The sequence below is a fragment of the Muntiacus reevesi genome, chromosome 5, assembly GCF_963930625.1.
Source record: "Muntiacus reevesi chromosome 5, mMunRee1.1, whole genome shotgun sequence".
NCBI classification, from domain to species: Eukaryota; Metazoa; Chordata; class Mammalia; order Artiodactyla; family Cervidae; genus Muntiacus; species Muntiacus reevesi.
Genome location: NC_089253.1, coordinates 68,464,709 through 68,486,652, shown reverse-complemented (window position 1 = coordinate 68,486,652; position 21,944 = coordinate 68,464,709). Strand labels below are relative to the sequence as shown.

Sequence of the window (21,944 nt, the reverse complement as noted above, 5' to 3'; positions counted from 1 at the left end):
CCATGCTTAAAGAAAACAAAAGAAAAAAATTCTCCAGGCAGACAAACTTAAAACATGATGCAAAGCGTGGATAACAGGAACCAAATATATTTGTTTCTTAACTTCAGTAAATCTAATGCATTCAACTAAATCTGATGTGTATTTAAATGTTTGTAAATAACCCATCTTCCAACAGAAGCAGTATAAAACTACACCGGTCTTTTCCCTCTTCAACATTTTGAACTCAACAACTTGCTAAAACTATCCTTCATCTACTAATATTGAATCAGTTGAGGTCTCATGTCTCCAAAATCGATAAACATAGTTTTATATAAAATAAAGAAAAATTAGCGGGCTTTTACTCATTTATTGGGTACAAGTTCACCCAAATCACTGAGCAGCAAGTCAAAACATACAATATTTTCATAGAAACAATAGAATGGCTACCCTGTACCTTGTAGAATCTATTGGCTACACAGGAATAATTTGTCAATCTAATAAGGTTATTTTAAGAGATCAGAGGAAGTGGAAGAGAAGGAAATGAGGAATAAAATTAAATTTTCATTTAATATCTTTCTATGTGACTCTGTGCAAGTGGATTAATGATTTATTAAGACATAAGGAATCTCTATACTTTCTTAGTTTTCAGGATCTACAAGAACAATTATTTGTCATTAACTTTTCAAGTATGTATACTTTCTAAAAGTATATAGAGACAACAATGATTCCTCCAAAAGAACAAAATAAACTTTTTTTCAGTGACGATCCAAGAGTCTCTATAACTTGCTTAATCTAGTTAGATGAATGCATAGTCTTGGAATATGTTAAACATATGAATAAACCTATGGCATAAAACCCAAAAGAACCATATTATTTTAGGAAAGAAACAGTGGTGCAAGGATCTTTCTTATACTGAAGTAGCTCAGTGTCCTAAGGTAAGTCATTTACATGTTAAAGAAATGAAATGAGAATTTCCTTGAATTAAATAGAATGGTGATGGCTTAACAGCAAAAAATAAAATTCACGTCAAATAGAAAAATGAGATGTAGATCACATCATGTACATTTAAAATACAAAATTAAAAGGTTTAAAATCATATGTACCCTATATTCTGAATGGCTGCATATTAGGTAAAAAGCAAATGTCTAGCATAATTTTGCTATGAATTTTTATGTAATAAAGTTGTTATCAACTTTCAGGTTTGTCCGTCAGTGGACCAGACTGAACTACTCATTGCACATGTTCCTTATGCCATGGAATTACTGTTGAGTGTTCTAGAATACCATTTAAAAAAACAAAACAAAAAAATATTTAGTAGCTACAGAAGAAAATGGGACTTCCCAAGGAATCCAAGCATGAGTTCCCTCTGACAATGCCATTATTTGCAATGTCTTTTAAAAAGAACTTTTCTTAGAATTTGGTAAAGAAAGGTCTAATTTCCCTTGAAGGTCTAACATGTTTCTTCCACGTGAGCAGTGAGGAGGCCTCTGCACTATTGTTCTCTGCATCTTAGAAACCAGCAGGTCGCATTTCCTAAGTCTCTGACCACCATAGTCACGTGCACGCATGCTCAGTTGCTCAGTCATGTCATACTCTTTGCAACTCCCTGGACTGCAGCCCGCCAGCTGCTTTATCCATGGGATTCTCCAAGTAAGTATATGGGAGTGGGTTGCCATGCCCTCCTCCCAGTCCCCCTTTGTGTTGTGGGCATAGGTGCTCTTCTCATCTAAGATTGTTACCCCTTGTTTAAATTTCTAGAATGTGACCTATGTTGCATTTGCCACTTGATAAGCTGCCTTCAGGGTCTTCCCTGGTCGCTCAGCAGTAAAGAATCCACCTGCAATGAAAGATACATGGGTTCGATCCCTGGATCGGGAAGATCCCCTGAAGAAGGGCATGGCAACCCACTCCAGTATTCTTGCCTGGAGAATTCCATGGACAGAGGAGCCTGGCGGGCTATAGTCCATAGTGTCGCAGAGAGTCAGACACGACTGAAGCAACTTAGCACGCACGCACACAAGCAAGGTGTCTTAAATCCTTTCAGTAGGAGACTGTGTGTAAATGAATACATCCTCCTTGACAGACTACCCATAGAAACAATAGGCCTGGTAGTGTATGGAACTCAGTAGCTCTAACCCTTTCCAGAATATAATTTCCTGCTCCACTTTACCTGTATAATTTTGATATGAGTAAGTTTGAGTTTCTAACTGCTAGACAATAGGTTTAAAACCTAGTAAGAACTTTCCTTGTTACCTCCTATTGTGTAAGACATGTAGGTAGGTGTTTTCCCACTTTAGAAATTTTTATTTAAGTGCTAGCAACTATAATTCTGGAATCCAAAAATAAATATTTATCTGCTTTTTCCTTTTCTATGTCATATATATAGATAGGATAACACATATATCTCCCCTTCCTTCCTTTCTTCCTTCCTCCCTCCTACCCTCCCTTCTTCCTTTTTCCCTTCCTTTCTCCTTTCTTTTCTACATACCTATCCACATATACATGAAGGTTGAAAGAAAACAAAGAAGCACTGATCTCCATGCCTGAGAGTTAGCTTAACTCTATTCCACAGATTCAGACTTGACCCTAACTGGCTTTGCCAAAGCTAATGACCACAGGGTGGCTGAACCATAAAACACAAGAACACAACAGCAACAAAAAATCCACAAAAATACTTAAACCTCTTACTGACACAGTAAGCTGCACTATCTTGCTATAAAATAGCTAAAAATAATTCTGTAACCATGAAGGTGTTAGTTGTAATGACAGTATATTTGCTATAATCAGTGTCCCTTTTCAGCCTTTTAAAAGAAACACTATTTTTCTTTTTAATGTTGCATCAACTCACCTTGTCACAGATCCATCTCTTAGGATTTTCATCTCGGAAATGTTGAGTTCCATAAGCATCACGACCATATTTGCTTGATAAATGCATTGTCGGGACGTATTTTTTGTTTTTATGGTAGGAAGAAAATGGCAAAAACCTGAAAGAACATTCAGGTAATAGTCTTAATTTGATTTGTAGAGACATTTGACTAAAAAAAAAAAAGAATTTCAAGAAGTTATAAATTAGAGGGAAATAACACATGGCTTGGAATCAGAACACCAGATCTTCACTTCAATCTCGGCCACTGACTATCTCTGTTACTAACTTCTATGAATCTTCATTTCTTATTTCACAAATGGAGATACTAAAATTTTACAGAATTCTGTGGGTCTCAAATATTTGCTAAATATAGAAAATGTTAATTAATTAATTAATTGTTCCAAGTAACTCAAAACTCATCACAAAAGTAAAAATGCCCTTAATAAGATGTTATTCCCCAAATGTAAAGGATGGCTACCATTGGCAACTCTCATTGAAATGGGCTTTCTTCAACTCTTAACTTGCCCAAATAATAAAGGCATTCCTGGTACAGAGTATGGATAAAGAAGCTTTTGAGTCAGTCAGACCTATATTTTCATCTTAGCTTTGCCCCTGCTACCTGTGTTCCCTCATGCTACAGAGTAATTGGAAGGACAGTATTAGTCGCTCAGTCACATCTGACTGTTTGAGAATCCATGAACTGCAGCCCATCAGGCTCTTCTATCTATGGGACTTTTTTTCCAGGAAAGAATATGGAGTGGGTCATCACTCGCTTCTTCAGGGGATCTTCCTGACCCAGGGATCAAATCCAGGTCTCCTGCATTGCAGGCAGATTCTTTACCATCTGAGCCATGAGTGAACAATTTAATATACACAAAACTTGGTGCTGAAAACAGTAAGTGTTCAATAAATAATGCTATTGCAAAAGTAGAAGTAGCTTATTGTGACAGCTCTCAGTATCATCACCACTACCATCATTATCACCATTATCATTATCATTATTACTTTTAATGTTATTTTGATCAACATAAAAGTGAAAATTTTAAACTCATAGAACATCTAAGATTGTGATACATTTATAGTGTAACCTGATAAATTGTTTAATCCCTCATCAAAACCTTCTGAAATAAGAGTAAAGGGATTTTTTTTTTAAGTTATAAGTTCATAGGAAAGAGAACAAAAGAGAAAAAAACAGAAGAAGAAAATGCTAACAACTTTTTGGTAGGTGGAATGCAGATAGAAAAGTCGAGTTCCCAAAGAGGAAGAGACCAAAGAGAAATTATGCCATTAGTCCTGCAGGATCCTGGAAGATTCTGGAAGTTACTGCAATGAGTGAGAGTGAAGAATAAAGCTGAAAACAGGTGAGAAACCTATGCAAACCCCCAGGTTTCTCTGCCAGTTCATATATTCATAAAAAGAGTGTATTCTCAGAAATATTATATCAGAAAGCTCTGGGCTCTGGGAAGCAGGCCAGAGTGAGGCACCAAATGGAATATATGAATTCTAATTCAAAGGTTACTCACTGAACTCTTCCCGTGCTCATCTTGAAGTTACCTGGCAGCTTGACTAATAGATTTCGGAAGACTAGTTGTTTCTTCTAAAAAGAAACTGAGAGCTCCCAGCGCAACAACTTCAAATATCAACATTTGGAAGTTTCTTAATTAAAAGGTCATATCCAAGGGTCTATCAGTCAAATAAGCCACTCTCACACACAAATACACTTTTTAATCTGATGGTTAGAGTTTCCTTTTTAATATGAATTTAAGAATGGATTGTCATTTGGGGAAACTACCAAGATGGAGGGCTTTCCTAGTGGCTCAGATGGTAAAGAATCTGCCTGCAATGCAAGAGACTCGGGTTCAATCCCCGAGTTGGGAAGATCCCTTGGAGAAGGGAGTGGCTACCCATCCCAGTATTCTTGCCTGGAGAATTCCATGGTTTAATTAGGCATTGGCTCACACAGTAAAGAATCTGCCTGCCAGTGCAGGGGAACTGGGTTTGATCTCTGAGTTGGGAAGATCCCCTGGAGAAGGGAATGGCAACCCACTCCAGTATTCTTGCCTAGTAAATTCCACGGACAGAGGATCCTAGTGGGCTATAGTCCATGGGGTCACAAAGAGTCAGACACAACTGAGCAACTAACACCAAGATGGAAGAAAAACTGATATCTAAATATAAGAGATAACCTAGAAGAAACATATAATATAGGGAAGAGGAGTAAACATCAGAAAATTTTAATTAATATAATCAAAGGAGACATGGTATCAATAATAATGGAGCTAGATCCTGTTTTAAATACAAGAAACTTTTAGAGGGAAAAAAGCAAGCTCTGGGAAGTAAGTATTTAATTCACAACTAAATTAAATATTCTGCCAAGAAAAATACTTTGAAATTCAGACACAGAAAAAATGAAATTGAGGTTAAACAAATTTTGGGGCAGATGCTGATATTTTCACATATATTATCTTATTTAATTAAGACAAGGAAAGGGCCTTTTTAAAATCCCAATTCAACTGAAATTTCTCCCATTATATTCATGAATTTGTTTAAAAAATAATAAGCTTAGGAAATGTGTTATTTCATCAAGTTTCATACCTCTGTACAACTTCTTTTTAATGTTCATTAAGAAATTCCTTTTAAATATTTTTCCTAAGAAAATACCCTCTACATCTATTTAAGATAAAAAATAAATAGAACACAGAGCTTTGAATATACAAAATTACACAAGCATGTATTATATATGCCCTTGGGAAAAGAGCTCTCATGTAAGACAGATTATGGTCCTTCCAGTGCTAATTTGCACATGGGATGGACAACACTCACACACAAAATTAATGTGGCCCCAATGTCCCTTAGTATACAGAGGGGGTGCTGTGAGCCGGCTGCTACACTTACACTTTTTATCACTTCTGAATTGCATTTTAATAGTACATTTTTCTTTTGTGTCTGGGCAAAATTTGCTTTCTCAAGGGACAGGATGGCTGAAAAGATAAGGCTGAAAGACTAGGTATTTCCCTGCACATGAATTAATTTTAATTCCATTGAGCCATAATGTTTCATTAGAGAAACATGTAGTGCATATTAAGTGCACATGTGTATGTGTATATCTGTACATATAATGAAACTATTTAGATTCACTTTATAAATAATCTTTAAAAATCTATCTTCAAATTCAGAAGAAATTATTTAAGTCTCAGATAGATTGCTCTATAAAAGTACAAACAGCCATGCAAACCCTAAAACTAAATTGAGCTTTCAATCAAAAGTTTAGACAATGATCAATTTTACTTTTAAAATGGTATCTTTTAACAGTTATAAATATATATTCAGATGTGCTTTATTCCTGCACAGAGTACTTTTCAATTAATTGAACATTATATTAAAGAAGAAGGTGTTATGGGTTTGCCTATTAATTTTTATAATTTCCTCAAAGACACAGATCTGGCAGAAATTCTTAAATTCAATGTGGGGATACAGTGGTATATACAAATAAGTCATTACTTGAGTGTCTGCAGAGTTAGAAAAGAATTGGTAGAGGTCTCAGGAAGCAAAAATTAAAATTAATCAACATATACAAAATATATGGAAGTGAGTTAGAGAATGAAACCGGATTCTGAAGAAACTGAAAGAGGCTCAGCATAACTAGAAAATTGAGTTCTTTATGAAGGAAGCAAAGGAGATCATGAACAGCTTTACAGCAGAGATGACTATAGAGGCCCTAGGAGACTAGGTATAGAAATATATTACAGATCTTTATAAATTGTGAAACATCTTTCTCCATATATATTGATTGCCCAAAAGAGTAGTTACCCAAGTCATGATGAACCTTGACTTAGGTAAATCATTTCAAACTGAGCATGGAGATAATGATTCATAGATAGCGAGACACATAGCTAGGGAACAAGTCTCAAATACCTGTTCAGGTTTCAAACATGTCCTAGAGAAGCCTTCTCTCTGTTAAAGGGCTACTAATGAAACATATGTATTAAGCTCAAAGCAGGATTAAGGGTACTTTATTACAAGTTAGGAATTTGACTCTAGATAATAATAAATTCTCCAATGAGTTAAAATCACAATAAATTCTCCACTGAGTTATGCAAAGCATGTGAATTAAGTCTTTTTGCCTGGGCTAGAGGCAGGAAAAAAGAGCCAACTATTCCAAATTTGAATGCAGAGTGCATTTGGAATGCAGAGTTCCAAATAATAGCAAGGAGAGATAAGAAAGCCTTCCTCGGTGATAAATGCAAAGAAACAGAGAAAAATAATAGAATGGGAAAGACTAGAGATCTCTTCAAGAAAATTAGAGATATTAAGGGAACACTTCATACAAAGATGGGCACAATAAAGGACAGAAACAGTATGTACCTAACAGAAGCAGAAGATACTAAGTAAAGGAGGCGAGAATACACAGAAGAACTGTACAAAAAAAATCTCGATGACCCAGATAACCACGATAGTGTGATCACTCAACTGGAGCCAGATATCCTGGAATGCGAAGTCAAGTGGGCCTTAGGAAGTCTCACTACGAACTGAGCTAGTGGAGGTGATCGAATTCCAGCTGCGCGATTTCAAATCCTAAAAAATGATGCTGGGAAAGTGCTGTACTCAACATGCCAGCAAATTTGGAAAACTCAGCAGTGGCCACAGGACTTGAAAAGGTCAGTTTTCATTCCAATCCCAAAGAAAGGCAATGCCAAAGAATGTTCAAACTACTGCACAATTACACTCATCTCACATGCTAGCAAAGCAATGTTCAAAATTCTCCAAGCCAGGCTTCAACAGTATGTGAACTAAGAACTTCCAGATTTTCAAGCTGGATTTAGAAAAAGAAGAGAAACCAGAGATCAAATAGCCAACATTCGTTGGATCATCGAAAAGGCAAAAGAGTTCCAGAAAAACATCTACTTCTGCTTTATTGACTATGGCAAAGCCTTTCACTGTGTGGATCACAACAAACTGTAGAAAATTCTTCAAGAGATGGGAATACCTGACCTGCCTGCTGAGAAATCTGTATGCAGGTCAAGAAGCAGCAGTTAGAACCAGACATGAAACAATGGACTAGTTCCAAAATGGGAAAGAAGTATGTCAAGGTTGTATATTGTCACCCTGCTCATTTAACTTATATACAGAGTACATCATGTGAAATGCCGGGGTGGATGAAGCAAAAGCTGAAATCAAGATTGCTAGGAGAAATATCAACAACCTCAGATACTCAGAAGACACTACTCTTATGGCAGAAAGCAAAGAAGAATGAAAGAACCTCTTGATGGGAAGTGAAAGAGGAGAGTGAAAAAGCTGGCTTAAATCTCAACATTCAAGAAACTAAGATCATGGCATCTGGTCCCACTCAGTCAGTTCAGTTCAGTTCAGTCACTCAGTCGTGTCCAACTCTGTGACCCCATGAATCTCAGCACGCCAGGCCTCCCTGTCCATCACCAACTCCCACAGTTTACTCAAACTTATGCCCATCGAGTCAGTGATGCCATCCAGCCATCTCATCCTCTGTCGTCCCCTTCTCCTCCTGCCCCCAATGCCTCCCAGCATTAGGGTCTTTTCCAATGAGTCAACTCTTCACATGAGGTGGCCAAAGTATTGGAGTTTCAGCTTCAGCATCAGTCCTTCCAATGAACACCCAGGACTGATCTCCTTTAGGATGGACTGGTTGGATCTCCTTGTAGTCCACAGGACTCTCTTCATGGCAAATAGACAGGGAAACAATGGAAACAGTGACAGACTTTATTTTCTTGGTCTCCAAAATCACTGCAGATGGTAACTGCAGCCGTGAAATTAAAAGATGCTTGCTCCTTGGAAGAAAAGCTATGACCAACCCAGACAGCATATTAAAAATGAGAGACATTACTTTGCTGACAAAGGTCCATCTAATCAAAGCTATGGTTTTTCCAGTAGTCATGTATAGATGTGAGTGATGGACCATAAAGAAAGCTGAGAGCTGAAGAATTGATGCTTTTGAATTGTGGTGCTAGAGAAGACTCTTGAGAGTCTTGGACTGCAAGGAGATCCAACCAGTCCATCCTAAAGGAAATCAGTCCTGAATATTCCTTGGAAGGACTATGCTGAAGCTGAAACTCCAATATTTTGGCCACCTGATGCGAAGAACTGACTCATTGGAAAAGACCCTGATGCTGGGAAAGATTGAAGGTGGGAGGAGAAGGGGACAGCAGAGGATGAGATGGTTGGATAGCATCACCAACTTAATGGACATGAGTTTGAGCAAGTTCCGTGTGACAGGGAAGCCTGGTGTGCTGCCGTCCGTGGGGTCGCAAAGAGCTGGACACAACTGAGTGACTGAACTGAACTGAACTGAGAGCAAATTTGTCCCCACATTTATAACAGCGTTTGTGTAATCTGACTTGTCCTGAGTCTCAACAGCCAACAAAAATCAGAGATATGATGAGAGGTGTGATAAGAGATAGGGCAGATGTTCCCCTGGGGAGAAGAGCCTTTCTCTTTAACGACTTGTCAAAAGGGTAAAGGAAGGGATTGGCCGAGGATTCTCCCCATTGAGAGCAACGTCAGGCCAGCACCTGAATAATGGGGTCCACTAATAGGTCAGAAGAAACTCTGAAGAGAGTTAGCCCTCACGGAATGTGACCCCAGGTGGGACAGGTCCCCCCCCAAAGAGCAGCATTTGCCCTCCCTGAGCTGAAGGGGGTGGAGATGGGGGAGAAGGGGAGGCGAGGAAACCAAAGAGAGATGTCCACTTTCCCTAGAGGCAGCTCCTTATAACACAGAAATGAATATTCAATTCTGGGCCTGTATTATCAGATAAGCAAATAAGCAATAGTAAATACCAGGGGACTTGATTCATAATTAATTCAATCCACCATTGTCTCTTGTTCAGTCATGTCCAACACTTTGCGACCCCATAGACTGTAACCCTGCTAGCTCCTCTGTCCACGGGATTTCCCCAGCAAGGATCCTGGAGTGGGCTGCATTTCCTCCTCTGGGGATCTTCTCGACCCAGGGATTGAACTCCTGTCTCCTGCGTCTCCTCCACTGGCAGGCAGAGTCTTTACCTGGTGAGCCATTGAGAAAGCCCACCAGATATGTCTTAATCTGTTCAATAGTACTGTGTTTAGACACTGTGAGTGTAAAAAGGTGAATAAGCAGAAGCCTCATCCTAAGACCCTTAAAATTTAATGAGGGAAAGAGCAAATAGCCGTACCAGTATACAAGGGGAGAAAAACAAAATTTGATGATAAAGCAAAAACAAAAGAGTATGGGAACAGAAAGCACTGGGGAAATAGCTAATCTGTTCTTTAACAAGTGGGTCAGAGTTCACTAGGCAGAAATGAAAACCGAAAAAGAGGATGCAAAAGTCGTAGACCGGTATGAATATAGGCTCAGAGGTAAAACTTGGAACCCACATGTGGGGTCTTGGATGTATGTAGTTCGTTGGCCTTGGAACTAGGAACAATGCTCTGCACAGGGTGCTTGTACTGGCTCCTCTCAGAAGAGGTAAAGCTTCTGCAGCCTTATCTCATCTTCCTTAATATCCCTGTGGAATACTGTCCTCAGTTACTTTAACCTTTCCTCACAGATTCTATCACCAAACTCTGTGACCATCTCTAGGGCTCTGTGTGGCCCTATGAGGGCAGACTTGCCCACAGCACGTTGAAGGCTGATCCACACTGGGGACAGAGGAAGGGTGGCCCATTCTTCTCTCTCAGAACTATGCTGCTCATTAATACGAGTTTTCTAGAACCCATCCACAGGGAAGGAACAGAGATGCAGATGTCGAGAACGGACTTGTGGACACAGTGGAGGAAGCAAAGAGTGGGACAAACAAGAGGAAGAAGCATTGACATATACACATTCCCATGTGCAAATAGATAACTGGAGAGAAGTGATTGCACAACATAGGGAGCCCAGCTGGATGCCCTGTGATGACCTAAAGGGGTGAGGTGGGGGAGGGGAGGAAGGTTCAAGAGCGGGGGACATATGTATAATTAGGACTGATTTGTGTTGTTGTGTGGCAGAAACAAACACAACATTGCAAAGTAATTTTCCTCCAATTAAAAAAATAAATTTAAAAACACTATGTTGCTAAATTGAAAGCCTTGTGATCTTTTGATATCAAATGTCTGATATTTTCCTTCCTTTCACTGGAGGTATCTTACTAATGAACTCTAAAGTGAATACAGGATACTTCAATGCCTTCACTCTCTTCATTTGGAAAAAAATAAACAAAAATAAATACTTTTCCATCATCACAGATTGCATAAAAAATGATTTCATCTTCAAATCTGGAAACCTCCTACACTTCATAGTCAATAAAATATAATGAGATACTAGCATAGCAAATATAGTCATATGAATTGTACTGTCTTTGTATTTGACTAATTGAATTTCATAGACTCAAAGGATAGTTTACTTCTATCTTAAGAGTGATTCTAAGATACTATTGTTTTTTAACTAAAAAATAACCAAAGAATCAGAAAAATTAATTGTCAGTTTTATCATATATGCTACACAGAGTGGGAAATAAGCCAATTATTTTTTTTATTGTTCTTATAGGGGAACCATAGAACATGCTGAAGAAATCACAAACTGCATTAATATAGATCTTGGTCAATGAGCAGCCTGACTTGTTCCAATCATTGACAACACTGGGAGGGCAGACAGGCCTAAATGAGATACAAGAGTCAGTGTGGGTGTTCACCCGAGGATCTCTGCTGAAAGGTCTATCTAAAATACTTGCAAAAGGAGAAGCTGGATTAAGAGTTTAGTAATGTTCGAAATAGAGCAGTTACTTAATTGTGTGGTATAAAAAAAAGAGAATAAAGGGGAAAAAAATCCACTATAGGCTAATTAACAGAAAGGAATTCCCTTAATTCCAGAGGCAATTCCCTCTGGTCTACAAAACTTAATTTGACAAGCAAGAACGCCTAGGTATAAAAGTTTGCAAAGAGGTGATGAAAGAATTAGGAGAGAAAATATGAACAAGGCAAGTCAATTTAATCTAATAAACTAATCAACAAACAAAAATTTCCATGTTATCATAAAAGTACACCTGCTCAAATATTACATATTCTATTAGTATTTCAATCATTATTGTAATATAGAAAATAGAAAATTTAATGTTTTGAGGGCTGAGTTATAGCCAGTTCATTTCTGATTTCATTGTCAGATGACTTAGTTCTCATTAACCAACTGTAGGAATTTTCTTTAAGGTAAAGCATTTTTAAAAGCCACTCAGTTGGAAATATACAAATTACTTATGTCAATTGTATTTGAAATAGGATGAGATATGTTTTAAATTGGTAGTATGTATAACTGACAATGAATATTGACTAAATATAATGAATTAATAGTGAATATATAACATTTCATGATACATGTAAGTGAAATCATTGTTCCATACACCTTAAACTTACATACTGCTGTATGACATATCTCAATAAAACTGGAAAAAATGAAAACTGAATAATTTTAGCCCTTCTAAAAAAATCAGGTCAACTGTCCGATTCATAAGAAAGGGTTATAAAATACTGAATATCTCCTTTTCCCTTTATAACATAGAATAATGTAAGTTTGAGAATGAATTTGGCAATTAAAGATATCTTTTTATAATCTTCAATAGAAATAAAGTGTTTTCACAGTATGTATTAATAATATAAATGTCCAGATAAACCTAATATATATAGCTCATTAATACCAACAGAGGAATTTCAAAAACATCGCCTAATAATCTATCAAGATGTTTTATCTAGTAGAGTTTCAGTTAAAGAGATGTTTGTAAAATGAGTAACAACTTGAAATAGGAATTAGGCAGACCATTTATGGATGAAGACAGCTTTCATTGAGATTTTAATGTAACCATGGCTATAAGCATTTAATATATAAAGTGTTTCATACTTAGAGTAAAATTCATAGCAGAAATTGAAAACTCATAAACTATTCAAGCAGCATTATCAATAACATATATTTCTCCCCCAGGGTGGTGATATAATATTTAAATATAAAAAATGCAAATGGCTAGACTATCTGTTCAGCTAGATAGTTAGCTTGTATTACAAACTTCTAAATTTAAATGGGAAGACCTATTTTGCCCTTCTCCTTACAGTTTTCTTAGTTTAAGAGGACTAGCATTCCCTGGATATATTATTATTATTATTAACAATCTCCAGGCATGCTGATTCAATAACTTCATTACATCTGTGCAACTTTCCGAAACATATTTTACAGAGTTGACTTTACTTTCCTCGAGCTGATTATGGAAAACTTAACCAAAAAAAGAAAAGTCTCTACTAAAGAGATACTGAATTTAAATGCCCCAGCTACATAGCATTCACACAGGCTCTTCTTTTAATAGGCCATTTACAACATTAAATGTTTTAAGCTCAGATATTTTCAGGACTTGTATAATTGATGTTAAAAAACATATAATTAAACAGAGAAATAAGGATGTGAGAAACACTTACACAAACTATCCTTAAGAAAGTAAGAATGAAATAAACTGCCACTAAAAAGAAAAACTTGCTAAGAAAAAATCAAATGTTCTTTGTTGAGCAGCTATTCCAAACCAGTCTGTGGATAAAGGGATTCCATGGCTAACCATACTATCAGCTCTATGAAGCCAGGAGACCTCTGCTGTGTTGTTCACTGCCTGTTCTTGGCATTTAACACAGTGTCTGGCACATATTAGGCTGCAGAAATATTTGAGGAATAACTGAGTGATTAAGTTTGCAAAATGCTATGTAGTATATGACCCCTCTTAGAAGTTTACACTAAATCAAAATATATTTAGGACTGGAAAGCCCTGTAAATGCCAAAAAAAAAAAAAAAAGTCTAACTATTTCAAATATAATTTCTCCCAAGTTTATTTGATAGATACTCATTAATATTTTCCAGGCTAGAGTTCAAGAGGCAGAGTTTGGAAAATGCTGTTCTGAGTAAGAAAGAGGGAAAAGAAAGGAAAGGCTGCCCTATTACTGGGATTGCTAGTATAATGCTAGTAAAGATTAAAGAGCAGTCACACTTGACTTCATTTCCTCTTGCTTGATTTCTCTTTTAATGAGAATGATTTTTGGTGATCAGATGGATTAAAACAAAACAAATAAAACTAGTTCAAGCTCAAGTTCAATATATTAAAAAAAAAATGCTTGACAAGGATTGTACCAAGTGTACAGAATAAATCTTGGGCTCTTTCTTGAGGACCTTATAATCTCGAACAAGTGTCTCCAATGTCTGTGTCTGGAAAGGCCAGGCAGTAACACACATTAAGCAAAACCTAAGAGTGCAAACTTTAATCAGCCATTGTCATGTGAGACCAGGGGCCTGCTGTTTCTAGATCTCCTAATTTTTAATAAAATCCAGAAAATCTGGAATTTTAAGAGATACAATTACCATTTTAAATTACTTTTCGATCAGTGTAACTTTTTGAAAATTGCAGGGTCCAACTGTAACACACTTGGAAGCTATATGCAACTGACAAGTTTCTAGTTAACAATCTCTCTTCAGAATTTATAAATGAGCATCTCCTCTGTCAATGACTTCCGAGGCTCTAACCAAGATACACTATCTCTCAAATTAGACTCAATCATCATTAGTTATTCTTTGAAAATTGTGAATGTACCAAAGATATACAAAAATGTCTTTAAAAGCAGAACAATTTATATTCTGTGATATAAAGGTGGGCTTCATTGTATATTAATTTCAGCAAGATTCTAAAATGGAGAATATAAATGAGTTAAAATTAAATTCTACAAAAATGGTGCCAATATATTTATCTATAAGACACTAATATTATTTCATCTTGATGAAAATAAAGGAGATCAAACCAGTCAATCTTAAAGGAAATATGCATTAGAAGCACTGATGCTTAAACTGAAGCTCCAATACTTTGGCCATCTGATGCAAAGAGCCAACTCTTTGGAAACGACCCTGATGCTGGGAAAGATTGAAGGCAGGAGTAGAAGGGGATGACAGAGGATGGGATGGTTGGATGGCATCAAGGAGTCAATAGACATGAGTTTGAGCAAGCTCTGGGAGATGGTGAAGGACAGGGAGGCCTGGCGTGCTGCAGTCCATTGGGTCACAAAGAGTCGGATATGACTGAGCAAATGAACAACAAAATTTCATTTAATATTCTGTATTTTGATATTCTAAATTTTAAAATTAAATGTAAATTTAGAATATTTCATATATGTATGCTTGCATCTGAGTCTGAAACCCCATGGGCTGTAGCCCACCAGGCTCCTCTGTCCATGGAATTTTCCAGGCAACAATACTGGAGTGGGTTCCCATCTCCTCCTCCAGAGGATCCTCCCAACCCAGGGATCAAACTCATGTCTCATCCAGTCCAAGGAGTGAATTCTCTTTCCCTTTAATTTGTAAAATATCTCTTGGAATTCTTCTTTGCTTTCACCCAGTTTCCTGACTGACTCATTTTCTGCCATACTTTGAATTAATGACTCTTACCTTAACTAGAACTATGCATTAGAATCAGTTGGGCATACATTTCAAACCCATATGCCTGCTGAGTCAAAATAGCTGTGATTGAGACTACGGAATGCATATGTATATAATTTTTAGCCTCAAGGTGATACAGGTAAGCAACCTAATTAAGAATCACTGCCCTCCACCCGATCCCTTTGGTTCTTCCCAGTGCACCAGACCCGAGCGCTTGTCTCATGCATCCAACCTGGGCTGCCCTAATATTAAAGCAATTCCCAGGAATCTGTACTAAATCTTTTCTCTCTGTAGTCTCTCCCCTCCCTGGAAGATGCTTCCCCCACCAAGAATTTAACTATCACCTCTGATCATTTCTAAATTTTTATCTCTATAGACAGTGTTTTTCTTTAACTCAAGACCAGTATTTTCAAATGCTCACTAGGAATAGCTACCTAGATATAGAATGCCGCTGCTAAGTCACTTCAATCGTGTCCGACTCTGTGCGATCCCACAGATGGCAGCCCACCAGGCTCCCCCATCCCTGGGATTCTCCAGCCAAGAACACTGGAGTGGGTTGCCACTTCCTGCTCCAATGCGTGAAAGTGAAGTTGCTCAGTTGTGTCCGACTCTTAGCGACCCCATGGACTGCAGCCTACCAGGCTCCTCTGTCCATGGGATTTTCCAGGCAAGAATACTAGGCAGCTCAAATAGATGTGCCCACAAATTAATGTCATATCCCAAACCTCCACCCTATCATGCCAACAGAGCTTCTTACATTTTTTTTCTTAAGTAAGGACATCACTATCTGACCAGTCACCTCACTCAGAAGCTATCAAGTAAAGGTACTAGATGACCTCTTGCCTCTGCACTCTTCAACCTGACAAAATCTTTGCTCATGGCTGCACTTTCATAAGACACTGTGTTTATAATGTGACATGCTGTCCCCACCCACAGTGGTCATCCATTCATTGGTTAATTGAATATGTCCCTTAACTTAACATGTATTTGTTAAGCATTAACTGTGTTTTAGGCCAATAACTGGTGTGGGACATTTTGATGACATGAATTGAGCAGAACAGATTCTCTTTCAGGAAATTTGAACTGAAAAGCTGAATTAGCTGTGGATTCTAGAGCTGGAAGGTTATACTGAATCAGGCCTGGAGTGGCCATGAAAACTAAGGGCAAACTGAAGATTTATGGAAAAAAACTAAGGCCACAGATAAAGCCAGCCAGTAGAAAGAAGACAGCAAGCAGAAATATAGAGAAAAGTGGAGATGCCACTAGAGAGAGAAAATGACTCCCTTGCAGCCCTAAGGTATCACCTTAGTCTGGCTTGTCTTTGGTTTCTATGAGACTCTTCAATGCATCTTTTAAACATATCCTTAACTTCTTGAATCATCTTGAATGGATCTTTATTCATTGCACTGAGGAAAGCCCTAAGATGCAACTATGCCCCTGACCACACCATCCACATCTGACATATCCACATATCCACACATCCACATATCATGTTGGCCCCTATTTCTGATTTAGGGTTTATAGGATTCCACCTATAAATCAGTTTGCCAGCCTTTCTCTTCCCTCTACTATCACTGTCCTTGTTCCTGGGCAAGTCTTCTTTATTTCAAAATTAGACTATGGCAGTGGTACCCTAAATGCTAGGACTCCCATTTCTTTACCATGGACATAGCTAGTAGATTGATATCTCTAAGATAATTGACATTTTCACTCCATTGGTTAAAACACTGTGATACTTTTACACCATGTTTTATATAGTGAAATCCAGACACTTTATCATGGTACACATTATCCTTTATACTCTACCTTCCCTCTCATCTTTGCCACTTTGCATAAAGTACCAAAGCTCTGAGCTAAGCATCACTAGCTACCTCAGAAGGCAAAATGAAACCCACGTGAGCTCTGCACTTGTTGACACAGAGATGGCTTTGTCCAGGCCACATCCTTCATGTCACCTTCCTTGCTCTGCCTGGCATACTTCTGCTGAGTCTTCAAGTCTCTTCTGATCCTCAATGCACTTTTGAACCCTAAATTGAACTAGGAAAGTCTGGGATGTATAAATGCCATTCCCATATAAGAATGTGAGTATGTCACAGAATGACAGTCTTTCTTTTACAAAAGCAATTCCACATGCCTTGTAAACTGACCGAAAGCTAAGTGGCAAAACTTTACTTAGCGTATGTTAGCTATTGCAGTAGGGGGAATTCTTATAAAATGACAAAATCTAACTAAAAAGACTACAGTGTGCTTTTATGATTTGTCTGATTGCATATATCAAAAGTATATGCAAGATTTTCACAATACCAGTAAAAGTATTCCAGGTTACCACCATTATGTCAAGGTCATAAATATAAAAATTCTTACTTAGGTAGCTGTAAGAACAGAATTCTAGGATTCTGTGGTCAGTTATTTAAAAATCCATGTTTTTTTCAAGGAAACAGTGGACATAAAGAGAGCGTATTTCTCACTGTAGAGTTGAAGTAATAAAGGGCTCTTTTGTAAGACAAATTCTAGAACTTCTTAATTATACACAGGCTTATTATCTGTATCCCCAGTGTTATAAAGTACCAGAACTTCATTAGAAAAATTAAGCTGGAAAAATGAAGGCAGCACTTTGTAAATTTCCACTGGAAATTAGCTGGGAGAGGCAGAGGAATACTGGATCAAAAGAGGGTAATCACGCTTAACCGTGCCCTAGAGCACCCGCATGTATAATACGATTTGCACAGTAACTACCTCTCCTATTACTGCTTGTTTGGAGTATTCTGTGTTAATGGGGTTAGCTAATTTAGTATTTTAACTTAAAAAGGCTCTACTGATTAATAAATGTTGCACACTGTGCTAGTAATTAAAATAAATGGAAGAGTTACAAATAAAAGTTGAATTGTCAAGAAAACATTATCTGAAAATGTATGATAATCCCTATTTATCATAATACAATAACAGTTCAGAAAGTATGCAAATTGTAAAGGTCTAAAGTGTTGCAAAATCACACAAGTCAAAAAAGTTTTGAGATGCGTTAAATTTCCTTATCATTAGTGTTAGTGATAAATAATAAAACCAGGTCCATCTATGTATACACAGTGGTTTTTAAATGTCCTTAAAAAAAAAAAGTTTAGTTCACTATGTTCACCTACTCTGAATAATGAAGGTAGCAAAATATGCTACTCCAAAATAGGCCACTTTGGCCAAGGGTTATTTTGAGCTAAAACCTCTTGAAAACAACAGGTACAAGAAAAGTGAACTTATTCTCTTTTTCCCCTAAAACCAGGAGATTATACCCCCAATGAAAGACGCCTTTCCTAAACCAGGAGGAAAGAAACATTCCCCTCACCAGACATGTGAAGTCACAGTGTAGGGAATTCTGTACAAACAGACCTTGTTAAATAACTTTTATCTTCCTTTGGACTCCTCATATATTTTTGTTATTTTTTACAATTGCTTCTCAGTGCTCACTCAATATAAAAGAACATAAGTTTTGCCATTTCTTTGGGTGTTCATTGTCTTTATGAGGGCTATTGTAAAACCTCTACTAAATAAATCTTTATGCTTCTCTCCTTTTAATCTGTTTTCAGTTCAGGTCAGTTCAGTCGCTCAGTCGTGTCCAACTCTTTGAGACCCCATGAACCGCAGCACGCCAGTCCTCCCTGTCCGTCACCAACTCCCAGAGTCCACCCAAACCCATGTCCATCAAGTCGGTGATGCCATCCAACCATCTCATCCTCTGTTGTCCCCTTCTCCTGCCCTCAATCTTTCCCAGCATCGGGGTCTTATGCCAATTTAATTCTTAGGCCCAGTTGAAGAGCCTAAGGGGAGAGAAGTAAAGTTTTGCCTCTTCTGCAAAAATTATCAGAAAATTGATACCTTTTATTTTTCATTGGACTGTCTGTACTCAGGCTCTTATGAAAGGCTACAAAAGTTTAAAATATAACATTCTGGGAATTCCTTGGTGGTCCAGTGGTTAGGACTCTGAGTTTTCACTGTCAAGGGCCTGAGTTCAATCCTAGTCAAGGAACTAAGATTTAACATGATGTGACCAAAAAAAAGAAAGAAAGAAAGAAAAAAATATAGAGAGAGATAGATAGATGAATAATTGAGTAGCCATTCCCTTCTCCAGGGGTTCTTCCTGACCCAGGGATCGAACCCAGTTCTCATGCAATGCAGGTAGATTCTTTACCATCTGAGCCATCAGGAAAGTCCAATATATATATTAGCCTTACAATATGATTAAATCTTGAACTTCTCTTCATAGGAAAACTCAAGCCATGGTCATATCTTTTTTTAATCCTCTAAGTGTCTACAGAAGAACCTTGAATCCTTGGGGATCTAAGGACTTCCCTCAAATTTAGCTCAGGTTTGTAATTAATCTAAACACCAAAGTCTGATCTAGCAAGCTCCCTCCTTGATTTGAAGGACACTTGTATTAGTTTTGTATTTCTGCTGTAAAAAGTTACCATCACAGACTGAGTGGCTTTAAAAGTATAAATTTATCATCTGAAATCTTTGGAGGCCAGAAGTCTGGGGTGGGTCTAACTAAAACTCAAGTCAAGGCATGGGAGGGCTGCATCCTTTCTGGAGGCTCTAGGGGAGAGGCCATGTCTTCACCTTTGCCAGCTTTCAGAGGCCGCCAGCATCTCTTGGTTGTGTTCTCTTCCTCCATCTTCAAAACTAGCAAAGATGAGTTATCCATCTCACATTGCCTCACTCATCTTTCTCGTAGTCAAATCTCTACTTTTGAGAACCCTTGTGACGACACTGGGCCCTCTGGATAATCCAGGATAATCTCTCCAACTTTAAATCCTGAGTCACATCCACAGTCCCCTTTCTCATATAAGGTAGCATATTCACAGGTTCCTGGGATGAGGATGTGGCCTCTGTGTGAGGTCAATATTCTGTCTACCAGAGCAGAGACTAGCACCAACGTCCACTGCAATGTCCTAACCCCACTCCATGTTGGATGAGCTGTAGTCTGCATAATTACAGTCTCCTGTATTAAGCCAGGATATTTATAATCAATAGAAGGTATTAACATACAGGATCTTAGCACCGCTCATACGTCTTTAGTGAAGTTGATATCAGCCTACATCACCTGATTCATGATCACTCCATTCCATCTCTGCTATCTTAGTGGGTAGGCTAAATAAACACAGCTCTGGTGATGTGGCCTTCCATTTTTTCCATCTCTTAATAATGACTTTTTCCCCTGTGTCATCTAGGCAACTTGCGTGGTCCCATTTCACATCTGAAAATAATCCTTTAAATGCTCTGTGAAAAACCCTAAATCAAATATGTATTGCTCTTTCCACTCTTTTTATTATTTTAAAAAATACTGATTTATGTATTATTTTTGGCTGCATGGGGTTTTAGTTGCAGCATGCAGGATCTTTGCTGTGGCATGCGGGATCTTCCATGAGGGCTCTCTAGTTGTGGCACACAGGCTTGGTAGTTTGATCCCTGACCAGGGATCGAACCCATGCCCCTTTCATTGGAAAGTGGATTCTTACCATTGGACCACCAGGCAAGTCCCTGAACTTTTTAAAAAGTAAATAAACAATTCTTTCCTATGCTTTTAAGTGGATTTGAGCAGACTTAGTAAACCAAGGGAGGTAGGAAACCCCTTAATGGAAACAGAAGAGGGCATGGATACAAAACTGAATGGTAACAGCCCAGTAGCTCTGGACAGAGAGTTTCTTAGAGAACGTGGTGGCAGATTAGCTAGAGAAATAAGCCCGAATCAGATCCTGAAGGGCTTTGAGTCTTGCAATAAAGAATTAAGATTTATCCTGTAGTTGATTTAAAAAAAAAAAAAGCCACAAAAAAACATTTAGGGAAATAACAACTTGCTGAATTTTTTCTAGTGTGGTTGTGGCAGATGCACTGCATGGGCAGACCAGATGGGATTTATAGTATTTAAAAGAAGAAATCACAAGTCCTAAACCAAATCAATAGTGGAAAGGAAAAGATGAGCTGGATTTGAGAGATACATAAAAGGTAGGACAGGATTTGGGAACCAACAGAATTCTGGAGAGGGACAAAAAGATAACTCACAAGTCTCTACTCAGGTAGAGAGGTGGTGCTGAAATACACTCAAGACAAGAAGAAGCAGGCCAACGTGGGGTCTACTGAGTCTGGGACATCTGGAGGAGATGCAAAAAAGATGGCAGTTGAAAATAAGGAAGGTAGGAAAAAGATTTTGAGGCTTAGAGTGGAAACCATGGTCACATGGTTATAGTTGAAGTCTCTCAAACAGAAGCATCACTCAGAGAGATTATGTATAGAAAGGAGAAGGAAGTAAAGAGAAAGAGTTGACTGTTGAATCCTGCCCTCACCTTAGTTCTACCTCTCACCAGGAGAATTGCAGTATTATCCTAGTGGGTTTCCTTCCCTCCAGCATATTTCTTCTCAAACACATCTGTCTCACAGTCAATAAATTCATATTATTTTCATAACATCCTCTTACTCAGAAGCCTTAAATAGTTCTCCATTATCTACAAATAAATCCTCAAATCCTTGGCCCTGAAGCCTTTTAAAATTTTCCTTTCTATGCCTCTCACACAAAAATGAGTTCCATGGGTATACATGTCAATGTATGGCAAAAAACCACCACAATATTGGATAGTAATTACTTTCTAATTAAAATAATTTTTTAAAAATGAGTTTCTGT

At 37.8% G+C, this 21,944-nt stretch overlaps 1 protein-coding gene across 4 annotated transcripts in view; it reads right to left on the bottom strand.

Annotated features, from left to right (window-relative positions):
• Positions 1-21,944, bottom strand: part of SPATA17 (spermatogenesis associated 17) — a 233,922-nt gene that overhangs the window by 56,574 nt on the left and 155,404 nt on the right. For all 4 annotated transcript variants that reach the window (XM_065936726.1, XM_065936727.1, XM_065936725.1 and 1 more), the window contains one exon: positions 2,828-2,963. In XM_065936726.1, the coding sequence (XP_065792798.1) occupies positions 2,828-2,963 (136 nt within the window). The remainder of the gene's footprint in view (positions 1-2,827; positions 2,964-21,944) is intronic.